The 26,096-nt window shown below is 57.3% G+C and overlaps 9 protein-coding genes and 2 non-coding genes across 11 annotated transcripts; 7 read left to right on the top strand and 4 right to left on the bottom strand.

Annotated features, from left to right (window-relative positions):
- Positions 1–485: 485 nt before the first annotated feature.
- On the top strand, positions 486–5,558 carry SPBR_02180 (DNA helicase INO80; the record flags this gene model as incomplete). The annotated part of the gene is made up of 2 exons (XM_040760483.1): positions 486–617; positions 765–5,558. 2 exons carry the CDS (start codon positions 486–488, stop codon positions 5,556–5,558), a joined length of 4,926 nt encoding a protein of 1,641 aa, XP_040620539.1.
- A 612-nt stretch (positions 5,559–6,170) lies between these two features.
- On the bottom strand, positions 6,171–6,291 carry SPBR_09494. The gene has a single exon. It is a non-coding gene; the product is annotated as a tRNA-Leu (tRNA).
- A 1,478-nt stretch (positions 6,292–7,769) lies between these two features.
- Positions 7,770–8,695, top strand: SPBR_03094 (uncharacterized protein; the record flags this gene model as incomplete). Its single annotated transcript, XM_040761397.1, has 2 exons — positions 7,770–8,505; positions 8,607–8,695. 2 exons carry the CDS (start codon positions 7,770–7,772, stop codon positions 8,693–8,695), a joined length of 825 nt encoding a protein of 274 aa, XP_040620538.1.
- A 620-nt stretch (positions 8,696–9,315) lies between these two features.
- On the top strand, positions 9,316–11,333 carry SPBR_02501 (uncharacterized protein; the record flags this gene model as incomplete). The annotated part of the gene is made up of 4 exons (XM_040760804.1): positions 9,316–9,745; positions 9,815–10,287; positions 10,358–10,396; positions 10,467–11,333. 4 exons carry the CDS (start codon positions 9,316–9,318, stop codon positions 11,331–11,333), a joined length of 1,809 nt encoding a protein of 602 aa, XP_040620537.1.
- A 52-nt stretch (positions 11,334–11,385) lies between these two features.
- SPBR_02495 (uncharacterized protein) lies at positions 11,386–13,419 on the top strand (the record flags this gene model as incomplete). Its single annotated transcript, XM_040760798.1, has 2 exons — positions 11,386–11,409; positions 11,473–13,419. The coding sequence occupies 2 exons, from the start codon at positions 11,386–11,388 to the stop codon at positions 13,417–13,419; spliced, it is 1,971 nt and encodes a 656-aa protein (XP_040620536.1).
- Positions 13,420–18,142: 4,723 nt separating this feature from the next.
- SPBR_02568 (uncharacterized protein) lies at positions 18,143–20,022 on the top strand (the record flags this gene model as incomplete). Its single annotated transcript, XM_040760871.1, has 2 exons — positions 18,143–18,644; positions 18,773–20,022. 2 exons carry the CDS (start codon positions 18,143–18,145, stop codon positions 20,020–20,022), a joined length of 1,752 nt encoding a protein of 583 aa, XP_040620535.1.
- Positions 20,023–20,551: 529 nt separating this feature from the next.
- SPBR_09493 lies at positions 20,552–20,633 on the bottom strand. Its single transcript has one exon. It is a non-coding gene; the product is annotated as a tRNA-Ser (tRNA).
- Positions 20,634–21,586: 953 nt separating this feature from the next.
- Positions 21,587–22,150, top strand: SPBR_03283 (uncharacterized protein; the record flags this gene model as incomplete). Its single annotated transcript, XM_040761586.1, has 1 exon — positions 21,587–22,150. The coding sequence occupies one exon, from the start codon at positions 21,587–21,589 to the stop codon at positions 22,148–22,150; it is 564 nt and encodes a 187-aa protein (XP_040620534.1).
- A 459-nt stretch (positions 22,151–22,609) lies between these two features.
- SPBR_03298 (uncharacterized protein) lies at positions 22,610–23,140 on the bottom strand (the record flags this gene model as incomplete). The annotated part of the gene is made up of 1 exon (XM_040761601.1): positions 22,610–23,140. One exon carries the CDS (start codon positions 23,138–23,140, stop codon positions 22,610–22,612), a length of 531 nt encoding a protein of 176 aa, XP_040620533.1.
- Positions 23,141–23,945: 805 nt separating this feature from the next.
- On the bottom strand, positions 23,946–24,519 carry SPBR_03278 (ubiquitin-conjugating enzyme E2 D/E; the record flags this gene model as incomplete). The annotated part of the gene is made up of 2 exons (XM_040761581.1): positions 23,946–24,422; positions 24,496–24,519. The coding sequence occupies 2 exons, from the start codon at positions 24,517–24,519 to the stop codon at positions 23,946–23,948; spliced, it is 501 nt and encodes a 166-aa protein (XP_040620532.1).
- An 802-nt stretch (positions 24,520–25,321) lies between these two features.
- Positions 25,322–25,765, top strand: SPBR_03326 (ADF-like domain-containing protein; the record flags this gene model as incomplete). Its single annotated transcript, XM_040761628.1, has 1 exon — positions 25,322–25,765. The coding sequence occupies one exon, from the start codon at positions 25,322–25,324 to the stop codon at positions 25,763–25,765; it is 444 nt and encodes a 147-aa protein (XP_040620531.1).
- Positions 25,766–26,096: the final 331 nt, after the last annotated feature.

Genomic DNA, 26,096 nt, shown 5'->3' with positions numbered 1-26,096 from the left:
CGTTTTGTTCCATCACCCAATTTTGCATTTCGGTTTTCCGTTTTCCGTTTTCCATTTTCTATTTTCCGTCCTCTTTTCCTCTTCGTACCGTCCATTCCTTTTCGACACCCATTTCCATCCCTCATTTCAATTTTTCATCAGCACCGCCATCATCCACCATTGCGAGGATCAAGTCTTTCGCGATAAACGCGTGTTGTTCTTCCCATTGCCCATCAGAATATCGTCACGACCCCTGAATGCATTCTCCCATCCACTGCCACACGGTTACAATGCAGCATCGACGAGCGTGAAAGGATATTTTGGACTGACTCGAGAATCTTCCCTTTCCCCATCGACAGCATCACGATAACTACGGCCATCCATCACAGTCGGCCGCTGCTCCACGCAGCCCCGTCTCGCATTCTCATTCTCGAAACCGCTCTGAATCGACACCTGCTGTTCCCATACCAGAGTCGTCAGCTCACTCTCCCAATCCATCCATCACCATGGCTTCGCCATCTCTACGGCAGCCACCATGGACGAGCCTGGGCTCGCCACCGCCAAACGGCACGTCCGGGCATTCTGCTTACTCAAAGGACAGCTCACCAGTTCCATCAAAGGCTTCGGCTCCGGCAAGTGTAAGCGAACACCTTAAGCGCGACGCACCTTGATTCTTCACGAAGTCCATTACGCTGCATTGTTTCGGGCTTTGCCGATTGCATCCTGATACCGTTTCTGCCCATCTACCCATATCTCTCACATTTTGCTGATTTTATCATCTACAGACACCAAAGCGGACAGCCGATTTAATGTCCTTCTCAAACATCCTTTCTAGCGCCGAGCCTGCTGCCGAAGAACCACGAGCAAAGTCCCCTCCTCCCCCTGTCGATGAAGACTCCGAACACACAACGAGCCGCAGCAGGCGCGTCATCAAATTGGAGAAGCCCGATGATAAGAAGCAGGGCCGCGTCCCACGTCGCGTGGCTAAACCCCGGGCGTCGAGCTCGAGACTGTCGAAAGACGTGGACAAAGACGGTGACTCCGTGCTTTCCGAGGCCGCACCGAAGGCGTCGCGTCGCGTATCTACAAAACTCGCTGCGCCTGCTCCTGAGCCTCGCGTGCCGGCCAAGCGTGGCCCCAACGGCCAGCAAAAGAAGAAGATCTCGGTCTCCTCCTCGGCGTCCGCCGAAAAGAGCATCCAGAGCTTCATGAAGAAGCTGGACACTGCTGAAGATTTTGATGCGCACGACTACCTGGACGACTCGCAGATCGACGAGGAGCAGCGTGCTTGGAAGGAGCGCCAGCGCCGACGCCAGCTGCAGATGGCCGCCAAAGACGCCGAGCTCCGCCACGTCCGCAGAGCCGAGCTGGCCGAGTCGCTGGCGAAACGCCTCGAAGATCACGGCTATCTGGGAACGAAGCGCTACTACGAGATCTACTACAACGACGCGCTCCAGGAGGTCCGCGAGCAGGAACTGTTTGCCGAGAAGGAGCGCAAGAAGGACATGCAGCGCAAGCGCCGGAGAGAAAAGTCCATGGCTGTTACCCTCGAACAGAAAAAGGCTGCGCTCGCTCGTGCCGCCTTGGCGGAAGACGAGCACGAGCGCCAGAAGTTGCTCCGTGAAGCGGAACGTGCGAACAAGAAGGTGCAGCAGACCAAGCTCATTCTGCAAAAGGGCATCAAGGGCCCCGTTCGCAACGCCGCGATTGAGCTGAACCTCGAGGGGGGCACCATGGCCACCTTCCAGGCGACCGACATGGAGCCGGGCAAGGGGAAGATCAAGGGCCGGGGCGGATCCCGTCTTAAGAAGTCCAAAGAGCAGAAGCAGCAAGAAAAGGAGAATGCAGAGGCTGCCCAAGCAGCTCTGGACGCCGGAGAGGCTCTGCCCTCGAGAGAGGAAACGTCCAAGATCCGCATCAAGTTTAAGAAGGGCTCCGGCGCCAATGGTACGCCTGGCCGCGATGACTCTGGTCGTGACGACGGGTACTCGAACAAGGAGAACACCGAGCCCAGGTTAACAAAGAAAGAGAGGGAGAGGGAGAAGGCCGCTGCTGCTGCGGCTGCTGCTGCGGCCGCCGCCGCCGCTGAGCCGCCCAAGGATCCCTTCCAGACGAAGGGCTTCATCCAGATCTATGACCAAATTTGGCGCGATCTCGCCCGGAAAGACGTCAGCAAGACGTTCCGTCTCGCAACCGACTCATACTCGACCAAGGCTTCCAATCTTAAGAAGACGGCCCTGCTCGCGTCCAAGGAGGCCAAGAGGTGGCAGCTGCGCACGAATAAGGGCAACAAGGACCTGCAAGCGCGCGCGAAGCGCGTCATGCGCGACATGATGACGTTTTGGAAGCGCAACGAGCGCGAAGAGCGCGATTTGCGCAAAGCCGCTGAGCGGCAGGAGCTCGAGAACGCCCGCAAGGAGGAAGCCGACCGCGAAGCCGCCCGGCAGAAGCGCAAGCTCAACTTCCTGATCTCACAGACGGAGCTCTACTCCCATTTCATCGGCAAGAAGATCAAGACCGACGAAGTCGAGCGCAGCACCGACCACCCCGACGAAATCGCCAAGCAAACCGCCGACGGTGCAGATGTACACAAAACCAACGGCCTGACTGTGGACGAGCCATCTGGCCCCGTGGGTGCCAAGGTCACTGATTTCGAGGACCTCGACTTTGACGCCGAAGATGAGACTCAGCTGCGCGCCGCGGCCATGGCCAACGCACAGAGCGCCATTGCTGAGGCGCAGCAGAAGGCCCGCGAGTTCAACAACGACAACGACATGGACGAAGAGGGCGAGATGAACTTCCAGAACCCCACCGGACTTGGCGACGTCGAGATTGAGCAGCCCAAGCTCCTCAACGCGCAGCTCAAGGAGTACCAGCTCAAGGGTCTCAACTGGCTGGTCAACCTCTACGAGCAGGGCATCAACGGTATTCTTGCCGACGAGATGGGTCTCGGCAAGACGGTCCAGTCCATCTCCGTGATGGCCTACCTCGCCGAAAAATACGACATCTGGGGTCCCTTCCTGGTTGTCGCGCCCGCGTCCACACTCCACAACTGGCAGCAGGAAATCCAAAAGTTCGTGCCCGAGTTCAAGGTGCTTCCGTACTGGGGCTCAGCGGGCGACCGCAAGGTACTGCGCAAGTTCTGGGACCGCCGGCATTCCATGTACAAGAAGAGCGCCCAGTTCCACGTGCTCGTTACATCGTACCAGCTGGTCGTGGCCGACGTGGCCTTCATGTCCAAGATGCGTTGGCAGTACATGATTCTGGACGAGGCGCAAGCCATCAAGAGCTCGCAGAGTTCGCGGTGGAAGGTTTTGCTGAACTACCACTGCCGCAACCGTCTTCTGCTAACGGGTACGCCCATCCAAAACAACATGCAAGAGCTGTGGGCTCTGCTGCATTTCATCATGCCGTCTTTGTTCGATTCCCACGACGAATTCAGCGAATGGTTTTCCAAAGACATCGAATCGCACGCGACCAGCAACACGAAACTTAACGAGGATCAGCTGAAGCGTCTGCACATGATTCTCAAGCCGTTCATGCTTCGGCGTGTCAAGAAGCATGTGCAGAAGGAGCTCGGCGACAAGATTGAGCTGGACGTCTTCTGCGACCTGACCTACCGCCAGCGCGCCTACTATGCCAACCTCCGCAACCAGATCAGCATCATGGACCTGATCGAGAAGGCCACGCTGGGTGACGACAATGACTCCAAGACCCTCATGAACCTTGTCATGCAGTTCCGCAAGGTCTGCAACCACCCTGACCTGTTTGAGCGTGCCGATACGGCGTCGCCCTTCTCCATGTCCTACTTTGCCGAGACCGCCTCGTTCAGCCGCGAGGGCAACAACGTGCCCGTCGGCTACTCGGCGCGGAACATGATCGAGTACAGGCTGCCCCGCCTCATCGCCCGCGAAGGCGGCCGCCTCGGTCAGGTTGGCAGCGACAACGACACTGCCGGTTTCCGCAGCAAGTACCTCTACGAGCTGATGAACATCTGGAAGCCAGAGAACATCCGGGCCAGCGCTGCGGAGGACGGCGCCTTCTCGTTCCTGCGCTTCGCCGATACGAGCCCGGGTGAGGCCTACCGTGCGTCTCACAGTGATGTTTTCGCCCGCAGTGCCGAGCTCTTGAGCAAGCACTCGTCGTCGTCGGCACTCTCGTCTCGCCTTCGCCGCATGCAGGTGATGTACGACGACGAAAATGCCCATGGAGGCGGCTTCACTCCGGCGCACGCCCTTTTCCAAATCCGTGAGCGGAACAACCGGATGGCCCTCGCTGACGTTACGGGCGAGGGTGTTCTTGATTCGCTCATGAACGTGGCCCGCACCACGTACGACAACACCGGTCTGACGCGCGTCGAGGCTGCTGGGCGCGAGAATGCATCGGCACCGCCAATCGAACTTGCCTGCAGCAGCCGTGGTACCGTTACCGAGCGCGACGACCTGCTGTTCAACATCCCCATGCGGCGTGCCCTGTACGGCACGAACCCTGTTGAGGAAATGGCGCTGGTGACGAGCAAGGTGCCATGGAAGGACTACCCGCCGCGGCCGATGCTCCCGGCGCCCGATGTGGAGAAGAAGCGATTCACAAACATTGCGGTGCCGTCAATGCGCCGCTTCGTGACCGACTCGGGCAAGCTGGCCAAGCTGGACGAGCTCTTGTTCAAGCTCAAGGAGGGAGGCCACCGTGTCCTGCTGTACTTCCAGATGACGCGCATGATCGATCTCATGGAGGAGTACCTGACGTACCGCAACTACAAGTACTGCCGCCTCGACGGCTCGACCAAGCTCGAGGACCGCCGCGACACGGTGCACGATTTCCAGACGCGGCCGGAGATTTTCGTTTTCCTGCTGTCCACGCGTGCAGGTGGTCTCGGCATCAATCTGACGTCGGCCGACACGGTCATCTTTTACGATTCGGATTGGAACCCCACCATTGACTCCCAGGCCATGGACCGCGCGCATCGGCTTGGCCAGACGCGCCAGGTTACGGTGTACCGCCTGATCACGCGGGGCACGATCGAGGAGCGGATCCGCAAGCGCGCGCTGCAAAAGGAGGAGGTGCAGCGCGTTGTCATTTCTGGTGGCAGCGGCGCGTCGTCGATGGGTGTCGACTTCTCGGGCCGCCGCGCGCAAGACAACCGCAACCGCGACATTGCGCTGTGGCTGGCGGACGACGAGCAGGCCGAAATGATTGAGCGGCGCGAAAAGGAGCTGCTGGAGAGCGGGGAGTACGACAAGGCCACGAAGAAGCGCGGCGGCAAGCGGAAGCGCAATGCGGCCGCCAACAACATGGACATGGACGGCGGCGCGAGCCTCGACGACATGTACCACGAAGGTGAGTTTTTCACAATGCCCAATGCCTCCGGGCACGTTTCGCCGTGGACGCGGCAATCCGGAGCAACTACTAACAGACATGCAGGCGAGGGCAACTTTGACGACAACAAACTGTCGGGTGCCGCGACACCTGTTGATGGCGGCGATGCACGTGGTGCTGGCGGCAAGAAGAAGCGCGTCCCCGTGAAGAAGGCCAAGTCGACGAAGCAGCGTCTCGCGATTGCAGACGGCATCGACGGTTGAGACTTGGTCGTGCGGTTTTTTCTTTCTTCTACCTCAGTTCATTATGTTCATTATGCATTTTTCTGTATCGGTACCACATTGGGCGAACCTTGGTCGCATAGATTATACTGCTTTCATTTTTGTCCCTTCGTGTTAAATTTTTTTTCTTTGGCCGAATTGTATTGCTTTATCTTTTTGTTATTTCTGTTTTGACTTTATTTTATATTCGGAGGACACCATGGGGTTTCATCATGATTCGGGGCGCTGGCGAAGGAGATCTCACTCGGGAGACGTTGCTCTTCCACAAGACCTCGTCTGCACAGAAGATGGCATATTTGCAGTGGGCAATAACCATAAAATGGAAGGGGCATTTTTGTACTTTTATCGACTGTCGTGTGCTGTTCGCACGGTAGTATATTTTCTATTTGTTAGACGGCTGTTTGGAGAGCAAATACAAAATATGCGGTGTTCAACTCCAAGTTCAACAAGTAGCGAGACCAAAATCGTGGCCAAGTGTTCACTTTACCGAATAGTCAATAACAACGGGCACACAAAAAAATGGTGACGATGTGTCAAGGTTAAACAGTCCCAAAAAAATCAAACAAAAAAGTCGGTATTTTCTGCGTACAAAATTGACAAGAGAGGGATTCGAACCCTCGCCCTTTCGGATTGGTGACTTTAAAACCGCTTTCCTCGTTGAACAAGGAAAGTTAGTGGCCTAAAACCAACGCCTTAACCACTCGGCCATCTTGCCGTTAATATTCCGGTAATTTCCGGGAGCTTATTGCAAGTTATATAGAGTAGGACGCAACCACATTTTGAAGGCACTTTTCCTTGGCTCATGGTTGAGATGTTTGTTACTGTTTGTACGAGTTATCGTGCAAGTTGGCATTGGCCTCGTACCATGGACTGCGCCACCTCTCTGTTGTGAGATACCCATGTCCAAGACGATTGAGCACTCTCAAGGTAAGGCTGAAACTCATTGCTTATCTAATTGTTGGCGGACACGAGGACATGAACCGACATGAAGACATGATCTAGGCGCCAGTTGTTTCGAGCGGCATGACGCCAAAGGATTCTCGTAGGATTGCAATGTGTGAGGTGGAGGTCATGACGCTGCATGCTCCGAGGAGTACGAAGGCCACGATGGCACTGAGGGCCCTGCGGAGAGACAGGTGGCAAATTGCGGCAGCATCCTTGTCCATTGTTGTGAATATTTGTTTGCCAAGGGGACAAACAATGGTTTGACGGCGGCTGTGGCGGCTGTTTGTTGAGACTTTGCCAGGATTTGTTGACTTGACGCGCTATTTGATTGAGCCCGACTGGGCTACACGAGGGTCAAGAACGATAGAAAAGAAACAGATCCACGCCAAGGTCGAATAAAAAAAGAGGCCTCAAACGGTCCCCGGAGGATGATCGAGCTAGGTGTTGGAATGGAACGCCTTTGAGGAATGGCACAGAGGAGATGGACGGGAAGCCAAGGCTATGGGGAATCTGGACCTGGCAGCCTTGTCCGTTAGGCTGACCGCAGGACATGGCCGAGTTAACAAAGGTTGTTACAGTTTTTTTTAACAAAAAAAAACGGCCTCCACCATACTTGGAGCCTCAGGGTAGCATTGGCGCGTCTTGTGGGCGCCCGCCTGCAACGGCAGAGACGCCACATAATGCTTCAAATCAACCCCCTGCCAGTGCTGCGGCTACCAGTATTGTGGCGACCACCCCAAATGAGCGTGGATCTCCTGCTTACCCTGAGCTCTCCCTTTAGTGAAGCGAGGGCGGCAAGCAGGGGCGCTCGTACCTTGTTGGCGTCCTCCCAATTACCCCGTGCACTGGAAGCAGGGGAAGTATTACACAGAACGGTGGAGGAGAGAAACAAGCATAGGAGCATACATTTGTGTTGCCAAGCATTCGTTTCTAGGCGCGCTTCGCAATTGGACGCCTTTTCTTGACAGACACAGCCCTGCCGCGATGTGATCTGGGTTTGGGCACGTCGTATAAATGGTCTTGTTTGTCCAGCCTTGCATGCTGCATGTTGTTTTCTTTTTGTTTGTCATTCTATATTGTTTGCTGTTGGGTTTGCATTTTGTTTTCAAGAAAGGAAAATCAACTTTCTGTCGTCTTCCACAGCGTAGACCAACAGACGCTCCGGAGTACAGGCGACGGACTATAGTGTTGGCAACCGGAATCCGTCGGTGGTCATCAGCGTCCCTTGTGCTTCTCCGATACCACGACATGGCCTCACAACAGGATGACGCCTCGGCAGCTCAGCATGGCACTCCAGCCAGAGACAAGTCGCGCAAGAGAGGACACAGCGGCAGTGCCAACAAGACGGATACACCACCGCAGACACCAGATGCTTCCGCTTCCGCTTCCGCCTCCACGCCTGTACCGGCCACCGCGCGTTTGTCTTTTTCGTCCCTCCCCACGCCGCCGTCATCTGGCCGCCCTGGATTTGGATTTGGCCACCCTGGTGCCGACCGCCAGCACCGGCGACCCACTACTGCATTCCGTGCTGCCCGCGCCTTTTTGTCGTCGTCGCCGTCTCCATTGTCGCCACCAGCTGCACCAAGCCCGCCAACAAGCCCGCCCTCTGCCTTGGGGCGACTAGCATCACCAATGTCATCAGCATCAGCGGCAACAGAAGCAGCAACAGAAGCAGCAACAGAAGCAGCAACAGAAGCAGCAACAGCCATGCCCGCCACACCTCGCATATCGCGTAGTGGGACGCCCGAGGTTGCTCAAATTCCCACCAACCAGGCATTTTGTGACTGCTGTGTTGACGACGACCGACGCGGCCCGAGCACAGACGACCAGGACAAGCAGCAAGGACCATTGGCGGCAACCAGTGGACAGGGCCGGTGTGCCGTGCACGGTGGCAGCCAGGCTGTCCAAAATGCCCTGGCCCAGACAAGCCATCACCCGTCAGGCGAACGTGCATCAGGCAGCCTCAACAAAGTCGAGGCACAGCGTACGTTTTAGTTCCATTCTCCCCAAAGCCCAGTCTGTTTGCGTTGGCGCAGATTATAGACCCCGAGGCGCGTTGTGTCCGTCCTTGCTAACAGTTTATAGTCCAGGCAGCAAGGGCCTACATGGTGAGACGGAGGCAAGCAGCGGCACAAGGCAGCGGCAGCGGCAGCAGCAGCCAACATAAGCACTAGGGGGCACTGGCTCACGTACTATATGAGATCATTGGAGCGCCGGGGATGCAGCCTGGAAGGATTGACAAGGGAAACTTTGTGGGGGTTCATTTGAACAACACGTGGAGTTTATATTTTGGGCACCTGGCAAGGTTTTACGTTTTTGGTTTGGAACACGGGTTTGATAATTTATGGGTGATCTTGGGCTACAAGGAGTCACGGACACGGTGTACGGAGTTCATACCAATGGCTGCGGGCTGCGGGCTGCGGGCTGCGGGCTGTGAGGGCTGTACTTGATTTTCAAATTCAAAAGTAAAGTCTTTTTTAAAAAATTGTTTTTTAAATCCAAGTTTATTTGCTACTATCCACGAACCACATAGTCACTGACCACCCTTCACGTTCCCTCGGACTTGAGCAATAAATTAACTCAATCGCCGACGTTTATTCCCCAAACATGGCGTTTGCGCATCGGCAGATGCTGCCGCTCGCGGGGTAAAGCCAAGAAACAGAGTTGATGAAGCCGAGGCGTGGGCTCGGTATACGGATATAAATCGACAGGCATTTGTCAATGGGCGACCGTCCTGTTTCAACGTATGTCAAACTGACTTGATCACCATCAGAACAGCCCCACGCATCTCACAATGACCGACGTCCCGACACTCCCAGAGGCACACTCGGGCATCCCCGTCTACCTCCTGGACAAGGCCCGCGCCACCAAGGCGGCCGTCTACCAGCTCAAAACCAACGCCGGTGCCGACACCGACATGCCCCGTCGGCGCGCCGTGCCTGCGCTTCCTGTGGGCGTGACGGCCGAGACGTTCCAGACGGCCATGGCCGACCTGCGCGCTCGACTCGGCGGCAGCGAGCATGTCGACATTGTCGACCAGGCGCTCAAGGACGGCTGGTACATGGAGCATCCCAACACGCACGACATGATGACGATTCTCGACGACGAGGAGTTTGTGGCCTCGGCGGTGGTCTATCCGGGCAGCACGGAAGACGTGCAGACGGTCGTGCGCTGGGCCAACCAGTACCTGATTCCCATTTTCCCCATTTCCATGGGGCGCAACTGTACGTCCGTGTCCTAGATTTTCGTCGTACCCCCCCCCCCCCCCCCCCCCCCAATCTGACGCATCCCAGTAGGATATGGTGGCGCCGCGCCGCGGGTGCGTGGATCCGTGGTGGTGGACCTCGGACGACGCATGCGGGCGATTCTCGACATCAATGCCGACGACTTCACCTGTCTCGTGGAGCCGGGCGTGTCCTTTTACGCGCTGCACGAGGCGATCCAGGCGCGCGGGCTGGGCGACACGCTGTGGGTGGACGTGCCGGACCTGGGCGGCGGATCGGTGATTGGCAACACGGTGGACCGCGGCGTCGGCTACACGCCCTACGGCGACCACTGGGCGATGCACGCGGGCCTCGAAGTGGTGCTGCCGACGGGCGAGGTCGTGCGGACGGGGATGGGCGCGCTGCCGGGCAACAACACGTGGCAGGCGTTTCCGTACGGGTTTGGGCCCTTTTCGGACGGCCTCTTTTCGCAGTCGAATTTTGGCATTGTGACGAAGATGGGCATGACGCTGATGCCGAATCCCGGCGGCCACGAGAGCTTTGTACGTGGTGCGGTGCACGTCGCTGCATTAGTTGTGTGATTGTGTAATACAGTAGTGCTGACACAGGCAGCTGTACACATTTCAAAACGAGGAGGATCTGGCACCGCTGGTGAGTCAACTTCTGTTGTCTGCGTTTCTTTTGACACTCTTATGCAACGTATTCTCACAAGCTGACGCAGATCGACATCATCCGACCGCTGCGCATCCGCAACATTCTCGAAAACGTCGCCCAGCTTCGCCACGTCACGCAATCCGTCGCCGTTCGCGGCCTCCCGCGGGCCACCTACTACGCTCCCGTGGACGGCCTGGTCCCGCAGGATGTGATTCACGCGGCGGCCGCCGCGAGCCCCGTCGGCGACCATACCTGGGCATACTACGGCACGGCGTATGGCCCGCGCGAGGCCCGGGCGCCCAAACTGGCGGCCATCGACGCCGCCTTCCGACGCATCCCCGGCTGCCGCCAAATCGACACGGCCACGCTGCCGGCCGACGAGTACTTTTGGTCGCGCGACCGCATCGCGTCCGGCACGCCCGACCTCCACGAGCTGCGCTGGTGCCAGTGGGTGCCCAGCGGCGCGCACATTGCCTTTTCGCCCGTCAGCCCCATCCGCGGCGCCGACGCCACGGCGCTCTACGCGCTGGCGCGCGCGCGGCACGCCGAGCACGGCATCGACTGCTTCACGGCGTTCTGCGTCGGCCTGCGCGAGATGCACCTGATTGTCGAGCTCGTCTTTGACCGGACGTCGGCGGCGCGCAAGGCGGCGGCGCTGGCGTGCCTGCGCGACATGGTCGACGACGCGGCCGCGCTGGGCTACGGCGAGTACCGCACGCACCTGGCGCTGATGGACCAGGTGGCGGGGACGTACCGCTGGAACGACGGCGCGCTGATGGCGATGCACGAGCGGCTCAAGGACGCGCTGGACCCCAACGGCATTCTGGCGCCCGGGCGGTGCGGCATCTGGCCGGCGCGGTACCGCCACCGGGGCTGGGAGATGACGCGGGCGCGTGGCGACACGTCGGAGGGAACGAGTGTGGGAGGGGGTTAGGCCTGCATTTGTGGAGGCTGGTTTTGACAGCAAACACATTCGTATAGTAACCATGTCTCGCAAGACATACGGCTATGTACTTTAATCCAACAATATCAAACAAGCATTCACCCTTACAACACGCCACAATACAGAAAAGCAAAAGGATATCAACCATGCTCGCACCCCGACACCCCTACGCACGCCCCGCCTCGTCCTCCTTCACCTTGGCCTGCCACTCGGCGACGACATCCTTGTAGTCTTCGGGGCCATAGGGGCGCGTGGCCTCCGCCAGAAAGCCGCCGCCCTTGCGGTAGATGGGCAGGCCGAGGTCGCCGAGCAGCTGGTCAAAGTAGGGCAGCGCGTCAAAGACAAAGTCGGGGAACTGGCTGCCGTGGCCGGCCGGGTAGCGCCACTTGCCGAAGCGCGCGGCCACGACGGCGGCGTACTGGAGGGCGTCGAGGCCCTGGGCAAAGGCGGCCGGCGGCGCGGTCGCGGGGGGCACGACGGCGGCCGGCAGCGCGCCGTCGAACAGGGCCACGATCCAGAGCGCCTGCAGGTGGGCCGAGAGCGCGACGGAGAAGTTCATGACGACGCCGGCAAAGGCAATGTCGCGGCGGCGCACGAAGCGCTCGGCGGGCGGCAGCACGAACCGGTACAGCGTGTAAGGCGTCAGCGGCGTCGACGGCGTCCCGGCGTCCGCGCTCGACAGCCCGCCGGACGCCAGCAGGGGCGCCAGGGCCTTGTTCTGCACGGGCGGGTTCGCGAGCCGCGGGAACCGCGCCAGGATCTCCGCGTCGGCGCGCGCCACGGCGCTCGGCGTCCACACGGGCTCGTCGCCGCCGTCGGCCATGGGCGCGTGCGGCAGGCCCAGCGCGCGGTCGAGGCCCGCCGGCAGAAACGCCATGGGCGGCACGTGCTTCCAGCCCGTGGCGCAGGCCAGCGCCGACAGGCCCGCGAGGCGCGTGCCGTCGGCCAGGTGGACGGTGTGGGGCGACAGCGCGGCGATCTCGGCAATGTGGACGCGCACGGTGCCGCTGCGCACGAGGTCGAAGAAGTCGGTCGGGTAGTTGAGGATGGAAAAGGACGTCGCCGTGAACATGGCCTCGCTCCAGGGCCGCAGCTTGGCCGTCTCTGGGTGGGCGCCGTACTTGTTGGCGGCGAGGACGTCGCCGCCCAGGAGGCGCCAAAAGGCATCGGTGATGCGGCGGCCGAGGGCGCTGCCGTGGTAGAAGGCGCGCACGCCCGCGTAGCCGTCGGCGTCGCCCCAGACGCAGGGGCTGAACCAGGTCAGCATGCGCGTCATGACGAGCTTCTCGAGCCACTTTTTGAGCGGCGTCACGTGCGGCGGCGCCTGCCAGATGGGGCCGTGGCCCGTCGACCGGATGATCCACTCGACCTCGATGCCCTTGGCGGCGTACGCGTAGACCATGTCCCAGGCCGACTTGGCGCCGCCGAACACGGCCACCCTTTTGGGCGCCGCCGCCTCCTCCCCGCTGGATCCTTCTGTGCCGACGTCCAGCGTGTCCGCGTGCTGCGCGAAATCCCGGTTGTGGAACAGCGGCGCGCCAAACGATTCCTCGCCGGCAATGTGTGGCAGGAGCGGCTCCGAGGTCAGGCCCGTCGCGACAATCAGCTTGCGCGCGATCAGCGTAGTCGTCGACGTCGTCGTCGTCGTCGTCTTCCCGTCGGCTCGGCCCTCCAACGTCAACGTCCACCCGCCGCCCGCGGCCTCGTCCCGCATCGCCGCCGACACCACCTTGGTGTTGGCGCGAATGTGCGCCGCCACGCCAAAGTGCGCCGCGTAGTCGGCCAGGTACTTGTGCACGACGGCGCCCGGGATGTGCTCGCCCGGCTTCACGCCATACGTCGCCGTGTCCATGGGGAAGTCCGGGTACTCGTAGGTGCCCAGCAGGTTGTTGCTCTTGAGGCCGGGGTACAGCCGGTGCTCGGCCCAGACGCCGCCCAGAGTCGGCGCCGCATCGAGCACGGCCAGCGTGGCCTCGGGGTGCAGCTGGTGCTGTGTCTTGGCGGCGCAGAGGCCGAACCAGCCGGCGCCGACGACGACGAGGTCGAGCGTCTCAGTCATGTTGGGGTGCGTGAGTGAGAGCGGTGAAGGACTGACGGATCACAGCGGTCGAGGAGTTGATGAAGGTGGAAATTGGCAACGCAGGTGAAACGGCATGGCCTGTCGAACAAGAACAGAACAGAATCGAACAGCAGAACGTTGCAAAATCAAGACAACTAAGAAGGAGCAAAAAAAAAAAAAAAAAAAAAAAAAAAAAAAGGAACTCAACGATACGCTGTCGCGCTGTAACGAGAGCTCCAGCTGCAACGCAGTCCAACTACCACTTTTCTGCATCTGGATGCATGGCTCCAGACGGAGGAGCTCCAATGGCAGCGTAGATCTATGCCAAGACAGCCGACAACAGCTTCTCTGACTGGCCAGAGCAGACGAGGAGACGAAGGCGGAAAGTATCTTGTACAGTCGACCAGAGAGGGGAGAGGGGCAAAAACGCGCGGCTGGCGATCCCTGAATACCTCCTGACTCGTGGTCTCGGTGGTGTTCTTTCCCGCAATACCCCTGTTGGCTGTTGGCCGTGTGGGCGGACGAGGGTGGATGACAGACGGATCGACCTACGGATCGACAGACGGACTGACTGACAGATTGACAGACGGACTGACAGACTGACAACAGGAAGAATTCTCAGAGTACGCGCAGCACGGACGTGATGGAGAGATTGAGGCAGCTTATCGGGGCTCGATGTACACCGTACATTGTATGTGACAAATATGAGCTGAGAGACATGAGAGATATGATAGACATGAAAAACATGAGAGACATGAGCATGAGACGGGAGGTGCAGTGCCGCTCATCGATGGCCCTCGTCGACGGCCAATGCCGGAGATGAATCGGATCTCGGGTTGTTTACATTGTACAATGTGCGATACCGTCGTACGGTGTATGCCCAACCGGGCGGACGTGGTTCCATCCCAGCAATGTGGGAGTCTGGCTATGGAAGAAAAAGAGGTTGACATTGTTTTGTGCCGTCAAGTATCATTTGCAGGGGCTGTTGCGAGCACCTCCGTTGCTGGCGAACAAAAGACACCAGATCAACCTCTACGGCAAGCCCCGAGGCCCGTACAACGGCCCAACGATCAGCGATGACGGATGAGCGGCCGGTTCAAAAGGCAAAGACCACCGCGGTTTTTGTGCGGTGTCGTCGAATGTCTACAATGTACGAATGTACGCAAAGCAAGGTGGAATAACTTCTCCTGTTTGTGCTCTTTGCCTAGCTCTCAGCCTTCCTCGGCAGTGTGTGCGCATATGCACTGAACCCACTGAAGACGGCGTCGATCCCAGCAGCAGGGCAACATTGGCGCAGCTGCAACTGAATGAGATGCACATCTTCCACGGCTGCACCCCGGTCGATATACGGCGTTTTTCTGTGTGGTCGTTTGAGCTTCTGAACCTTCTGAGCCTTCTGAGCCTTTCTTCTGGCATTCTGGCGATGCAAAGCTTTGTGGGACCAAGAGACCAAGCCATGTTGGCCAGTGGCCACGTCGCCGCTTCTGCTTCTACTCGGTTCGGGGTACAATTCGTCGCATGTTCTTTTTTGTCTTCTTTTTTTCTTGACGTTTTTGATCGGCGAGTGAGCAATCAAATCGAATGGGATCGGCGGACTTTCTGGCTGTGAAGAATAGGAAGACAGGATAGAGCATGTCCAAGTGTGTTCTCTGCCTCTGTATGTCGTAGACTCGATTTATGTGTCAGTTATGTCACCATCCTCCCTCTCGTGGTTGTTGTCGATCCTACTTCGTACACAACAGCCCGCTGGCCTCGACGTGATCGGCAGAAGAACGTGCTGCGTGTTTAGAGTGCTGCGTTCGCAGCGGTTCGTCCAACAGTGCCTCAGTGCCTGAGTGCAAAGAAAGAACAGCATGGAAAAGGGGCAATGCAACGTCGCGCGCGAAAATCATGCCTCCATGATGCACCCGAATTTGGAATGTCCAATGCCCCAACGTCCACAATCTGACGTCAGATGCGTCGTACGGTGTCTCGGTGTCCAAGGAACGCGGAAGAAACCACGCATTGCGTGAAAAAACATTGGCTTGGCAGGCATGTCAGCAAGGCAAAAGAAAGCAGAAAACACAGACCACGGCGGTCTTACTGCGCTATTGATAAGAAGCCAGGAAGCGTTGAGAAGAGTGGGCAGATGCCACCAGAGCCAACACAGCTAGCGAGCCAGCAATTGTGTCAAGCAACTCTGCCAACACGAATTGAAGCTTTCCAGGGAGCGAATGGAAGTGCAGGATACAACAATGTGGGCAGGAACTGGCCACAAACGAAAAAGAATCCATGTCACCGCCAGTGGCCATTGTTTCTCGTAGATCGACAGTAATCGCTGGGCAAGGGAATGTGCTCGACGGATGCTGGCTCGGCCGGTCCTCGAGCTCAACTGAGAGCAACAAGAGAGAATGCGTATGAAACACACACTCTCCCTCTACTTTGGACTCGGCTTTGCCCCCAGAGACCCGCTCGCCGGGCCGCAGAAGGAACCGCGCTTTCGTTCAACGAGCCACGCGCTCAACTGACACTGCCGGCAAATATGCCTTGATAATGTGTACAAAGTATTCTGTACGTCGTGCTCCGTCGTTGCCAGCAGGCCCTCGAGGCTGCGGATGGTCTAGAGGGCTCCACTCGTATGTGCAGGGAACATATGCTGGTTTCTGTTTCTTGATCCCCGGCGTTCTGGGGAAACGTTGGGCAACGTTCTGGAGAAAGCGTTCATGGCTTTTCCAGCCGGGCGAGCCTGGACGGATAGAAACAAAAGTACGGGGAAGTGACAGGGAAAACGGATACGACATCCCCGTGAAAAGAGACGTAAGATTGCATCGTACGCAGAGAACTCCGCTAGCCACGCCTTCTCGTCTTTCTCGCGTTCCTGACGCACACCCCCTTTGGCAGTTTACATCGTAACTACGGGGGCGGTCGCGGCGGTTGTGCCCTCGGTGCCACCGTCTGCCAACCGGTCAAGCCAGGCGATAGCCATGCCAACGCCGCTTTGCAACTGCCGTCGGTTGTTGGCTCACTCTTTTACGACGTGCCCTGTGCGGCGTCATTACGATAAACTTACCCCGTACTCTGTCGTTTACATCATATCGCCTTTGATTCATATGCGGTTTCCTTTTGTATCTGTCACGGCTTATTTCACGTATCCATTTTGTTTCTTCTGTTGCCTTGCCTTTTCCCTCTTCGCGAGCCAGCAAATCTACTTCGGCATCCATCCCTATTCCGGTCCAAATCCCCGGCATTGTCAGTGACTTTTGAGATTGACTTGCCCATCTTTTTTTCTTCTTTTCTTCTCTTTGCCACCTTTGCCTCTCCGCCCTTTTTACCCTCCTCGTCTCACATCCTCCCCTTCCTCCCCCGCAGTATGACCACCTTACCGTTTGCATATTGCTGCTTTTCTCTCGTGTGTCTTGTATTCCGCGCCCACGCAGCAAGGCGACTCGACTATTACCTCCCCAGTTTAGTTTATTTTGTCTGTCTGGGGTGCTTTCTGTCGGCATAATGAGTGCCGGCAGATCAAAAGATATACAGATCGTCAGCTTCTTGTCTCTTCTTTGATTGCTTTGCATTTTCATGCTTGACCATGGGTCTCGGGTCTAGACACATGATATTCAGAGTACGAGAACCTGTGCCTCTCCATCGCCGTTCTCTTTCCCCTTTCTCTCCCTTTGTCTCCCACTTTCCTGGCGCGGCCGCAGGTCTCGATCCGTAGCATCCTGGATCCATTGTCCTGTGTTCTTTTTTTCTGTCTTTTTCCCAGCTTCTCTCCTTTTACCATCCGGACAGTGTCTCCCGGAAAACCCACAAAAAGCTGATCAGCGTACACCGTCCCGGCCGGCAGACCGGCAGACCGAGCATCATCGGACAGCTCGAGTCCTTGCTGCAGCCAGCCCCGACCCATTCAACCTGTCAAAAGGCACTTGCCCGGCACTTGCAGTCCTTGCGCGGTCCGATTTGTCCTGTCTCGGATGACTGGTGCTTCCTTTTTGCACGTCGCCATCCCTATTTACCAGTCTCACATACGGCCTTTTTTTTCGTCTTACATCTTGTCACTTGACTTTCTTTTCTTTTTTGGTTTTGCCTTCTTTTCGCTTTCGTCACGACCCTCCTCACGGGCTCTTTGGCCGATGCAACGTGGACGTCAACTACATGATGCAGGTTCCAATGTTCTCCTTTATTGCTTTCTTTTTCTTCAGTAATTGTCATAGCTTCCTTTTTCCGACCTTGCTCACCCCTCGCCCCCTTTTTAGTCTCCTTCGTTTTTGCTTTCTTACATTGTCGCTCTGCTCTGTCTCCTACTCGGTTCACCAGGACCAGAGATCAGGTATTGCAACTTCCTCTGCCGATAAACGAACCTCCTCGAAATACCTCCATGACGGCAAAGACAGCTTGACACACACATTCCTCATCCCCCATCCTCATCCCCCATCCACATTCACCTTCACATTTACAGCAAACGCAGCTATCACTTGCGCCAGAATGTGGCGATCCCAAAAAAAGGAGACAGAATCAACAGGTCAATAGGATACAAGGGATTTGCATACGCGGTCGACGACCCAAATCGGCATACGGCACTGCGATCAACTGGACGACTTTGTCAACATATATGGACGATATCCTCAACGAGCATCGACTTCGACTGGCAACCTCTTTAGCGACGGCGCCGCTTTCCTCGCCTCCACCGCCCTCACTTTGCATCCTTTTTTTCTTCTTTGAGCACTCCTTCCATCGCAACGCCTACCGCCTCGCCGCCACCATGTCGTCCTTTACCACAGAGGCCTTTACCCTGTTTGGCATCGGGTTCGGCTTCATCATGCTGCGGACCTATGCCCGGCTCTCGAAAACGGGCATGTTCGGCTTCAAGGCCGACGACTACCTCATGCTGGTCGCCGCCGTCGTCTACGCCGCCGAGACCGTGCTCGCCTACTCCGTCGGCGCCTACTGGCACGGCATGGCCAACAGCGGCATGACCGACGCCGAGCGAGCCGCCCTCAGCCCGGACACCGAGGAGTACCGCATGCGCGTCACCGGCAGCAAGACCCAGGTGGCCGGCTGGTCGACGTACACGCTGCTGCTGTGGCTGCTCAAGGCGTCCATGTGCAGCTTCTACCTGCGACTGACAGAGGGCCTCGACTACCGCCGCCGCATCTACGCCGGCTTCGGCCTGATTTTCGCGACCTGGGTCGCCGTGCTGCTGTCCATTCTGCTGGGCTGCCGGCCCATGTCCAAGAACTGGCAGATTTACCCTGATCCCGGCAGTACGTCTATTGTCCCTTGTTTTTGCTTTGCTTCTCCTTGTTCCTTTTTTTTACGTTGTTATTATTTTATTTCTTATTTCGTATGTTTTACTTGTCGATTCCCAACAACCCATCACCTAACACTCTAGACGCCTGCCAACCGGCCGTCTCGCACATCAACGTCTTTGTCACGCTCGTGCTCAACGTCCTCACCGACATCTATCTCATGTCCATCCCGCTGCCCATGCTGTGGAAGGCCAACCTGCGGCCCGCCAAAAAGATTGGCCTCATGGTCCTCTTCTCCGGCGGCCTCTTTGTCACCGCGGCCGCCATCCTGCGCTGCGTCCTCATCATCACCAACCCCGCCACCAGTGCCCAGCTGGCCGGCGCCTGGGGCTGCCGCGAGACCTTTGTCGCCGTCGTCACCTCCAACGCGCCCATGATCTTCCCGCTCATGCGCTACTGGGGCGGGCCCTTGTTCAGCACCATGCGCAGCTACTCGTCGCGTGTCCGGCGCTCCGGCGCCGGCATGGACGGCGCCGCCGGCAACACGGGCGGCATCGGCCGGTCGGTCAACGGCATGTTCATCTTGGAGGACAAGGGCAACCCGCGCTGCGGCTTTGGCGTGCGCTCCGTCCACCCGATCCCCAACATGACCTTTTCGGAAAGCGAGGAGTACATTTACGCCGAGCAGCAGCAGCGAAAAGAACGCAACATACAGCGGTGCATCCTCAGCAGCAAGCAGCAGCCGAGCAGCGGCTGCAGCAAAATGGACTATGATGTCGAGCAGCAGTGCCCGGCCGTCTCGTCGTCGACCGGCACCGGCACCGGCGGATGCTTTGACACGGGCTCTGCGGCTGTGGCCACGGTTGTCCCGTCCGGCATCACCAAGCAAGTCGTCCTGCAAATCACCGAAGAGGACGGCCAGCGCCGGCGAAGCACGTTTATCGTCTCGGGTGGTGTTGCACCGGGGACAGCTTGCCAGGTGAACAATAACGACAGCGACAACAACAATGACAATAACAACAGCAATAACAACAACGACGACAACAACAACAACAACGCGTCCGACGCCGACTCCACCATCGACTCGCGCAACAGCTTGGACATGCTGGAGAAACTTGTCCCCGGCGCACGCCAGGGCAACTACTTTTTGACCAGCAACAACCCCGGCAGCATCCAGAAGCACCAAAAGCATCCAAAGCACCAACAGCAGCGGTCGTCCATCATCAACTGCCGGGCAGCCGACACAAACTCGCTGTCGACGGCCGCCACGTCTGTCACCTCCCCATTGGCCGCCCACTCCTGGGACTGCAAGCCACCCGGCGACCAGAGAGGCGACGTGAGCGTCGAAAACAGCAACCGCGGGGCCCTGGCACCGAGCAGTCGGAGACGGTAGTCGGGGACGGCGGTCGGCAACGGCGGTCGGCGCCAGCATAGGTTGTGTAGACTTATTAGGGGAGTGGGAGAGGTGCGTTGGCCTTCTTGATCACGGCCATGTCTACGCTTCGTTCTTCAGACCTGGATTTCTTGTCGTTTATTTTGCTCTTTTCTCGTTTTCTCGTTTATTTCCTTATACCCCTTCTGCATGACGGAACCGGCATTGTAGCCGCCGGTCGTTTGCATACCTGTACACAAAACACTCGACATACAGCTCGGTAGATAATGATACACGTCCTTACCGTTCTTTACCTACGTACACAGCACAAAATAAGCGCACCAAGCAACGCGACTGGGTAGTATGAGTAACAATACATGCATCTGAAAACACAACAGTAAAAAAAGGGTATGGCCTCCAGAAAAGGAATCGCGCGCCTGGACTTGTGTGGCCAGCAGAAGAAGCAAGGGATGGAGGGGGAGCATAAGGAGACGAAACACGGACAGGAATACGGGAGAACAAAAGCAAAACATAAAAGACAAAAGAAACCCGATGAGAGTGAGATTTGAACTCACGCGACCGAAGCCATATGATTTCTAATCATACCCATTAGACCACTCTGGCATCTCACCTTGTTGGCTGCTTCTGGGGAATATTCGCAGCGTAACGAGGCTTTTGTGGACTGCCGCCCACCAGACGGGCCCTGGACCCACGATGCGAGGAGGTTGGACGACTGGGTCCTGGTGCCTTTTCGACGTCTTCGTCTAATTTTCAGAGCATTTTGCGCCATTCTCGCCCCCCCAAATGTACACTTCATTTTGCTCATGTGCGGTTCAGCAGAGAATTTTAGTAGGAAGCACAAACCTGTAAATTGAAAAAGTGAAGCTGACAACGTGTCGGGATGCTGTTGACTTCTAGATGAAGGTTTTTTTTTAAAAAAAAAATTGTAAGATACGATATTTATTATTTGTCATTTTCATATTTTATTCATTCGTCTCCCATCAATATCTGTGCGGATGCTTAAATCGACTGCGCATAATTTAACGTTGAAAATGAATTACAATGTTTAAGAGATCAACCCTTCGTAGAAACAAAATAAGTAGTAATAAATTAAAAAATACAAACAAAAACAAAGACATCATGTTTTCCTCATATAAATCAACGGCAAGAAGCATCGTGATCAACGAGAAAGTACAAAGTACGTCCTTCCCGATTGGGAAATCAACGATTCACACCGAGGAAGGAGCATTGCAAGCATTGTTGGTGCTGCCTTCCTCTTCGAGTTGAGATGTTGCCGAGTAAACAAGCTGTGATGCCGGCCGTTCCTTCCTCGCGAGTAGCTCCTTCTGTTTACCGGCAGTCGCCCTGCGGATACATCTTCTGATTCTCCTCGCGTTCACTCCTTTGTTATGATCTCTTCTTCCTCCCCATCACAACACGGCTTCGGCATCCTACATTCTCTTTGCTCGTCCTCAGTCGACCTTTATCATCCAAGCCATTATTGTTACGCACCTCTGCCATTATTTTACAGCTACCAACCAGCCACACTACCTTGGTACCATACATTCACACGTCTCTCAACACGATGGACTCGCAGTCGCCTCCGCCGCCTCCTTCCACTGAGGTCGGCACGCCATCATCATCGACGCCTGCCGCCGGCAAGAAGACGTTTGGCGAGCGCTTCCACGAGCTGCTCTACCCACTGGCCATTGCCGTCATATCCTTTGTCGTTTCGTTTGTTGTCGGCGTCGGAGCGGCTACGGCCGTCGCCTCCGGACTGGCCTCCCGTCTCCTGGCTCTGGTTGACGACGCCATCGCCTACGGCTGGCAGCTCGTGGACGTCTACCAAAGACTGGGCCTGGTCGCCGCTGGCGCCACCTTTGCCAATGCCGTGGCCTCTGCGGTCGACAATCGGCTCGAGGAAGTGACCGCGCAGTACAAACCGGCGAATCTCGACTCGGTGATCAAGACACTGCTGGTGGGCGACCGCAAGGACGTGGCGGCGTACAAGCAATATCCGTTCCTGGGCATGATCTTGGTGCCGCTCATGGCAACGGTTTTGTTTTTCTTCATGTGCGGTGTCCGCGTTGTCCGCAACCTGCAGGGCTACAAGGCGTTGGTGGACGCCGCAGGCAAGTTGAAGCAGTAGGAGAAGGCGGAAGGACGGACGTGTCCATAGGCTTACAAGCTTCAAACGGTGTGTTGGGTGTACGGAGAGCGTCTGGCGGCTCCTGATAGACAAATAGCCTCAAACGTTTGTTGTCTAAGATGCTAGATAGCTTGTTCCTATGAACAACCAGCTGCCCGACACACAGCAAGCAATGGCCCCTTAGATAGAACAATCAAACAAGCCCCGTTCCAGACCAGACAAACAAATACTGACTCTCCTCCAACACCTCGCTTGCTTCGCCACCCTTCCTTGTGGACTTTAAAATGCGGCAAAAATTCAAGTGCTCTCCCTTTTGGACGTACTCTCCGACAATAGGAAAAAAAGATAAACAATCATGTAGTATGAGTGGGATTCGAACCCGCGCTTCTTGCGAGATAGCACGTTCACGCTGGCCGATTATTGTACGAGGCTGTGAACAGGGCCCCAACGAGACCTTCCTTACTTTGTCTCCTTCGGCGGCCAGGTAGGTGTTGTCTCGTAGGTCTCCCAGGTCGGCGACAGCGGCATCACCGCCGACCGCACAAACACGTGCTTGGCGTGCGCCCAGTCCAGCAGCTTGTCTGGATCCTCAATCGCGCCGCCCTTGACCGACACCCGCTCACGAAGCGAGCCGTCGGGCAGCGTCGCGCCGTGGATCAACCGGGACCCGCAGCGCCGGCAGAAGAAGCAGTGCAACGTGTTGCCGCTGTCTGTCGGGTGCGAAAAGTGGGACACGGGGCCGCCCTGCTCTTCGAGCAGCGACGGGTCCAGCGGATAGAAACCCGGGGTGGGCGGGAAATACACCGACGTGCCAAAGGCGGACCCAGACTGGTGGCGGCAGTTGGTGCAGTGGCAGTGGGCGATGCCCATGGGCGTGGTGGACGGCGTGCGGAGGCGGACGGTGCCGCATTCGCAGGTGATGACGAAGCCAGTCAGGCCCGTTGCTGCCGCGGGCGACGCTGGCACGGGGGTGGGCGTCGGTTCGGCCATGGTGCAAGTGAGTAAATGTGGTGATGAGAGGGGAACGGATTGTGGTGCGTGTTCAGAGCAACGAGTGAAAAAGTGTCAATGCGACAAGGGCGAGGACGAGAGGATGAGATGACGTAGATTGTCGTAGTTCACCGACGTCCCCAAGCGAATCGGTATCTTGCTTCCGATTTCGGCGATTGCGCCGAATTAACAGGGGAGCCGATTGACGGAGCAAAGGAGGACGCCGTGCTACGTGTAAGTGTGCCAGGCTTTGTAAGAATATATATCAAATTTGATTTGTGACTATCTTCCCTGTTATACAAAAACAAAAGGCAAACTGCAAAATCCGCATGCCTGGAACATATGCAACGCCTTTCAGCCAGAATATGCGTAGCTGCAATGGAAATGAGTGTTTATGAAAACAATGCAAACTCCTCGATGCGCCGAGCAGTAACGAGGTAAAAACGGGAAGAAAATCAAAGAAAATCAAAGAAAATAAAAAACATGATAAAAAAATAAAAAGGTGGCAACGAAAGCCCGAATGAAGCCACACGAAAACTAGAATCGGGAAGCGGAAACAAAAATGAAACAAGTCGACAACGAGACGGCAGCAAGACGACGACATGACAGCAACAGGCCACCGACCAGGTGACCCAAAGGCCGCACGGGTAGGACGTGGACTGCGACACAATCGCACCATGCCAGGTAATGTGACCAGCAAAGACGGCTCGTTCCTCCTCTACGCATCGACCCGCGTACCAAACGTCACTGCACGAACAGCAGGAACAGCGGGAGCAGCAGGAGCCGGAGCGGGCGCATCGGGCTGCTAGGCCTTGCCATCCGCGTCCGGCCGTGGCGGGAACGTGGGCGCGCCCTTGGCATACTTTTCCACATACAGCTGCGCCTGCTCCTCAAAGGCGGCCCGCTGTGTCCGGTACTCGTCGGCAATGCGCGCCTCCAGCGGGTCGTCCGGCTGCGGCTCGACCAGCAGATTCCGCACGGCCTCGAGCACGCTTGTCATTGGGAACGCCGGCTTCCAGTTGTCCGTCTTGAGGATGGCCAGGCAGATGTTGCCGGCGCTGTCGTTGGTGACGTTGGGGTGGTAGATGCGCGTGGCAAATGTGACGACAGGCGGCTTGAAGGGGTAGTTGTTGGGCAGCACGACGACGAGGCCGTAGGTGCCCTTGGCATAGACGGTGTCAGGAGGCCCCTGGAGCGTGATGTGCCAGATGCTCATATCGTCTGGATACGGCATCTCGATGGTCATGCCTTCCGGCGCGTTGGCCTGGCAGTTGGCAAAGTCCTGGGACGGCAGAAAGAGAGGTTAGCATATGACCTTGTAGTGGGCCGCGTAGAGACTGTCATTTGCAACAGACCTTTGCAATTCGCTTGGACGACATTGTGGCAGTTGTGGCAAGAATGCAAGATATCGCGAGATGTGGATAAGGTGACGGGGTAAAAGTTGCAACGGGAGCTGAGTGCTGCCGTTAAATGCTGAAGAAGGGTGACTGGGAAAACGTCGGCCGTTCGCAGGGAAGATGAAGAGGACGTCTTGCTGCTGTATTTATAGGACGCAGGATGCAACGCTTTCGTGGTTTCTGTTAGGCAGGGAGGCAAGAAGGAACAAAGGCACGAGGCACAAAGGCCGCCAGAGATGCTGCATCCGGACATGCCCTGATGGCTCGCTGAAGCTTCAGGCGGCCCGCGGCCATTGGCGGGGCACAAAGAGCTTTGAACGGCGTCTGTCGAGACTCGACACCACCTATCAACGGCAGTGACCTCACAGGTAAGTTAGCAGCGTCACAGCTGCGGGGTGGGCGACAGGTGGCTGTTGGCACTGCTGTGTCTGCCGCTGGGGCGCCACAGCTCAGCCACAGACCCCTGAAGATTCGAGTCGAGGCCCTCGCTGGAGCCGCTAGACAGACAATCCATTGGCCGGCGCAATTGCGTATCGGAACCACTGTGGGTAGTCTGGGCCCTGGATTCCACTGGTCGCAGTAAGCTTGGCCTCGTCTCGCGAAACTGCCTCGTTTCGGGAAGCGCCCCTCTCTCTCTTCCGCCTCCCCTCCGTTCTCACTCCACAACCTCAACAACGACACTCTGTCGGTGCTCGGCTCCTGTGTCTCTCCTGTTTCCCATTCCCACGCGGCACTGTCAACCACATCCCTCCCTCCACTCTTACCACCCCCCCCGCCCCTCTCAATGAGCGGTCTCCAGGACCCGGCCATTGCGGCCGCCTACGACGCCGTCCGCTCCGACAAGGACGCTGCCAACTGGCTCCTCGTCGGCGACCTGCCCGACAAGAAGGGCGTCCTGGGCCTGCTCGCCACGGGCGAAGGCGGCCTTGCCGAGCTCGCCGAGAAGCTCGACGACACCCAGGCCCAGTACGGCTACGCCCGCGTCGAGTACGCCAACGACTCCGAGTCCACCCGCGTCAAGTTTATTCTCGTCGTCTGGATCGGCAGCCAGACCAAGGTCATGCGCAAGGCCCGCGTCAGCATCGAGTCCGGCGAGGTCAAGAAGGTCCTGCGCCACCACAGCATCCAGGTCGACGTCCACGACCGCAAGTCCGACTTGGCCGAGGCCGACATTGTCGCGCGTCTGCGCAAGGCCGGCGGCGCCGACTACAACGGCGGTCGGGGGTGAGCAGGACACGGCGGGATGCGAGTGGAATGGAATGGATTGGATGGTGGGATGCGGAGTGCCTGAACACAGCCGGGCAAAGAGTAAACAGCAGCGGACAGCGGACAGCGGACGAACAGGGGGACGGCGGTTCTTTGCAGCGTTTTGCGCTCAGCGTTTTGTGCCGTATTTTTGGTTTCTTTTTTTGACTCCCCGTTTCGTCTCTGGATATATACCTCAGAACAGTAAAGACGAACAAGGAAAGACTACAATGCAAATGCGACTGTGAACGACGTGAGAGTCATGATGGAACTTGGATGTCTGTAGGGCCCTCTGTAGAGTGACGTTTGCATAA

Source organism: Sporothrix brasiliensis, assembly GCF_000820605.1.
Source record: "Sporothrix brasiliensis 5110 chromosome Unknown Cont17, whole genome shotgun sequence".
NCBI classification, from domain to species: domain Eukaryota; kingdom Fungi; phylum Ascomycota; class Sordariomycetes; order Ophiostomatales; family Ophiostomataceae; genus Sporothrix; species Sporothrix brasiliensis.
This window is presented reverse-complemented; position numbering and strand designations above follow the sequence as displayed.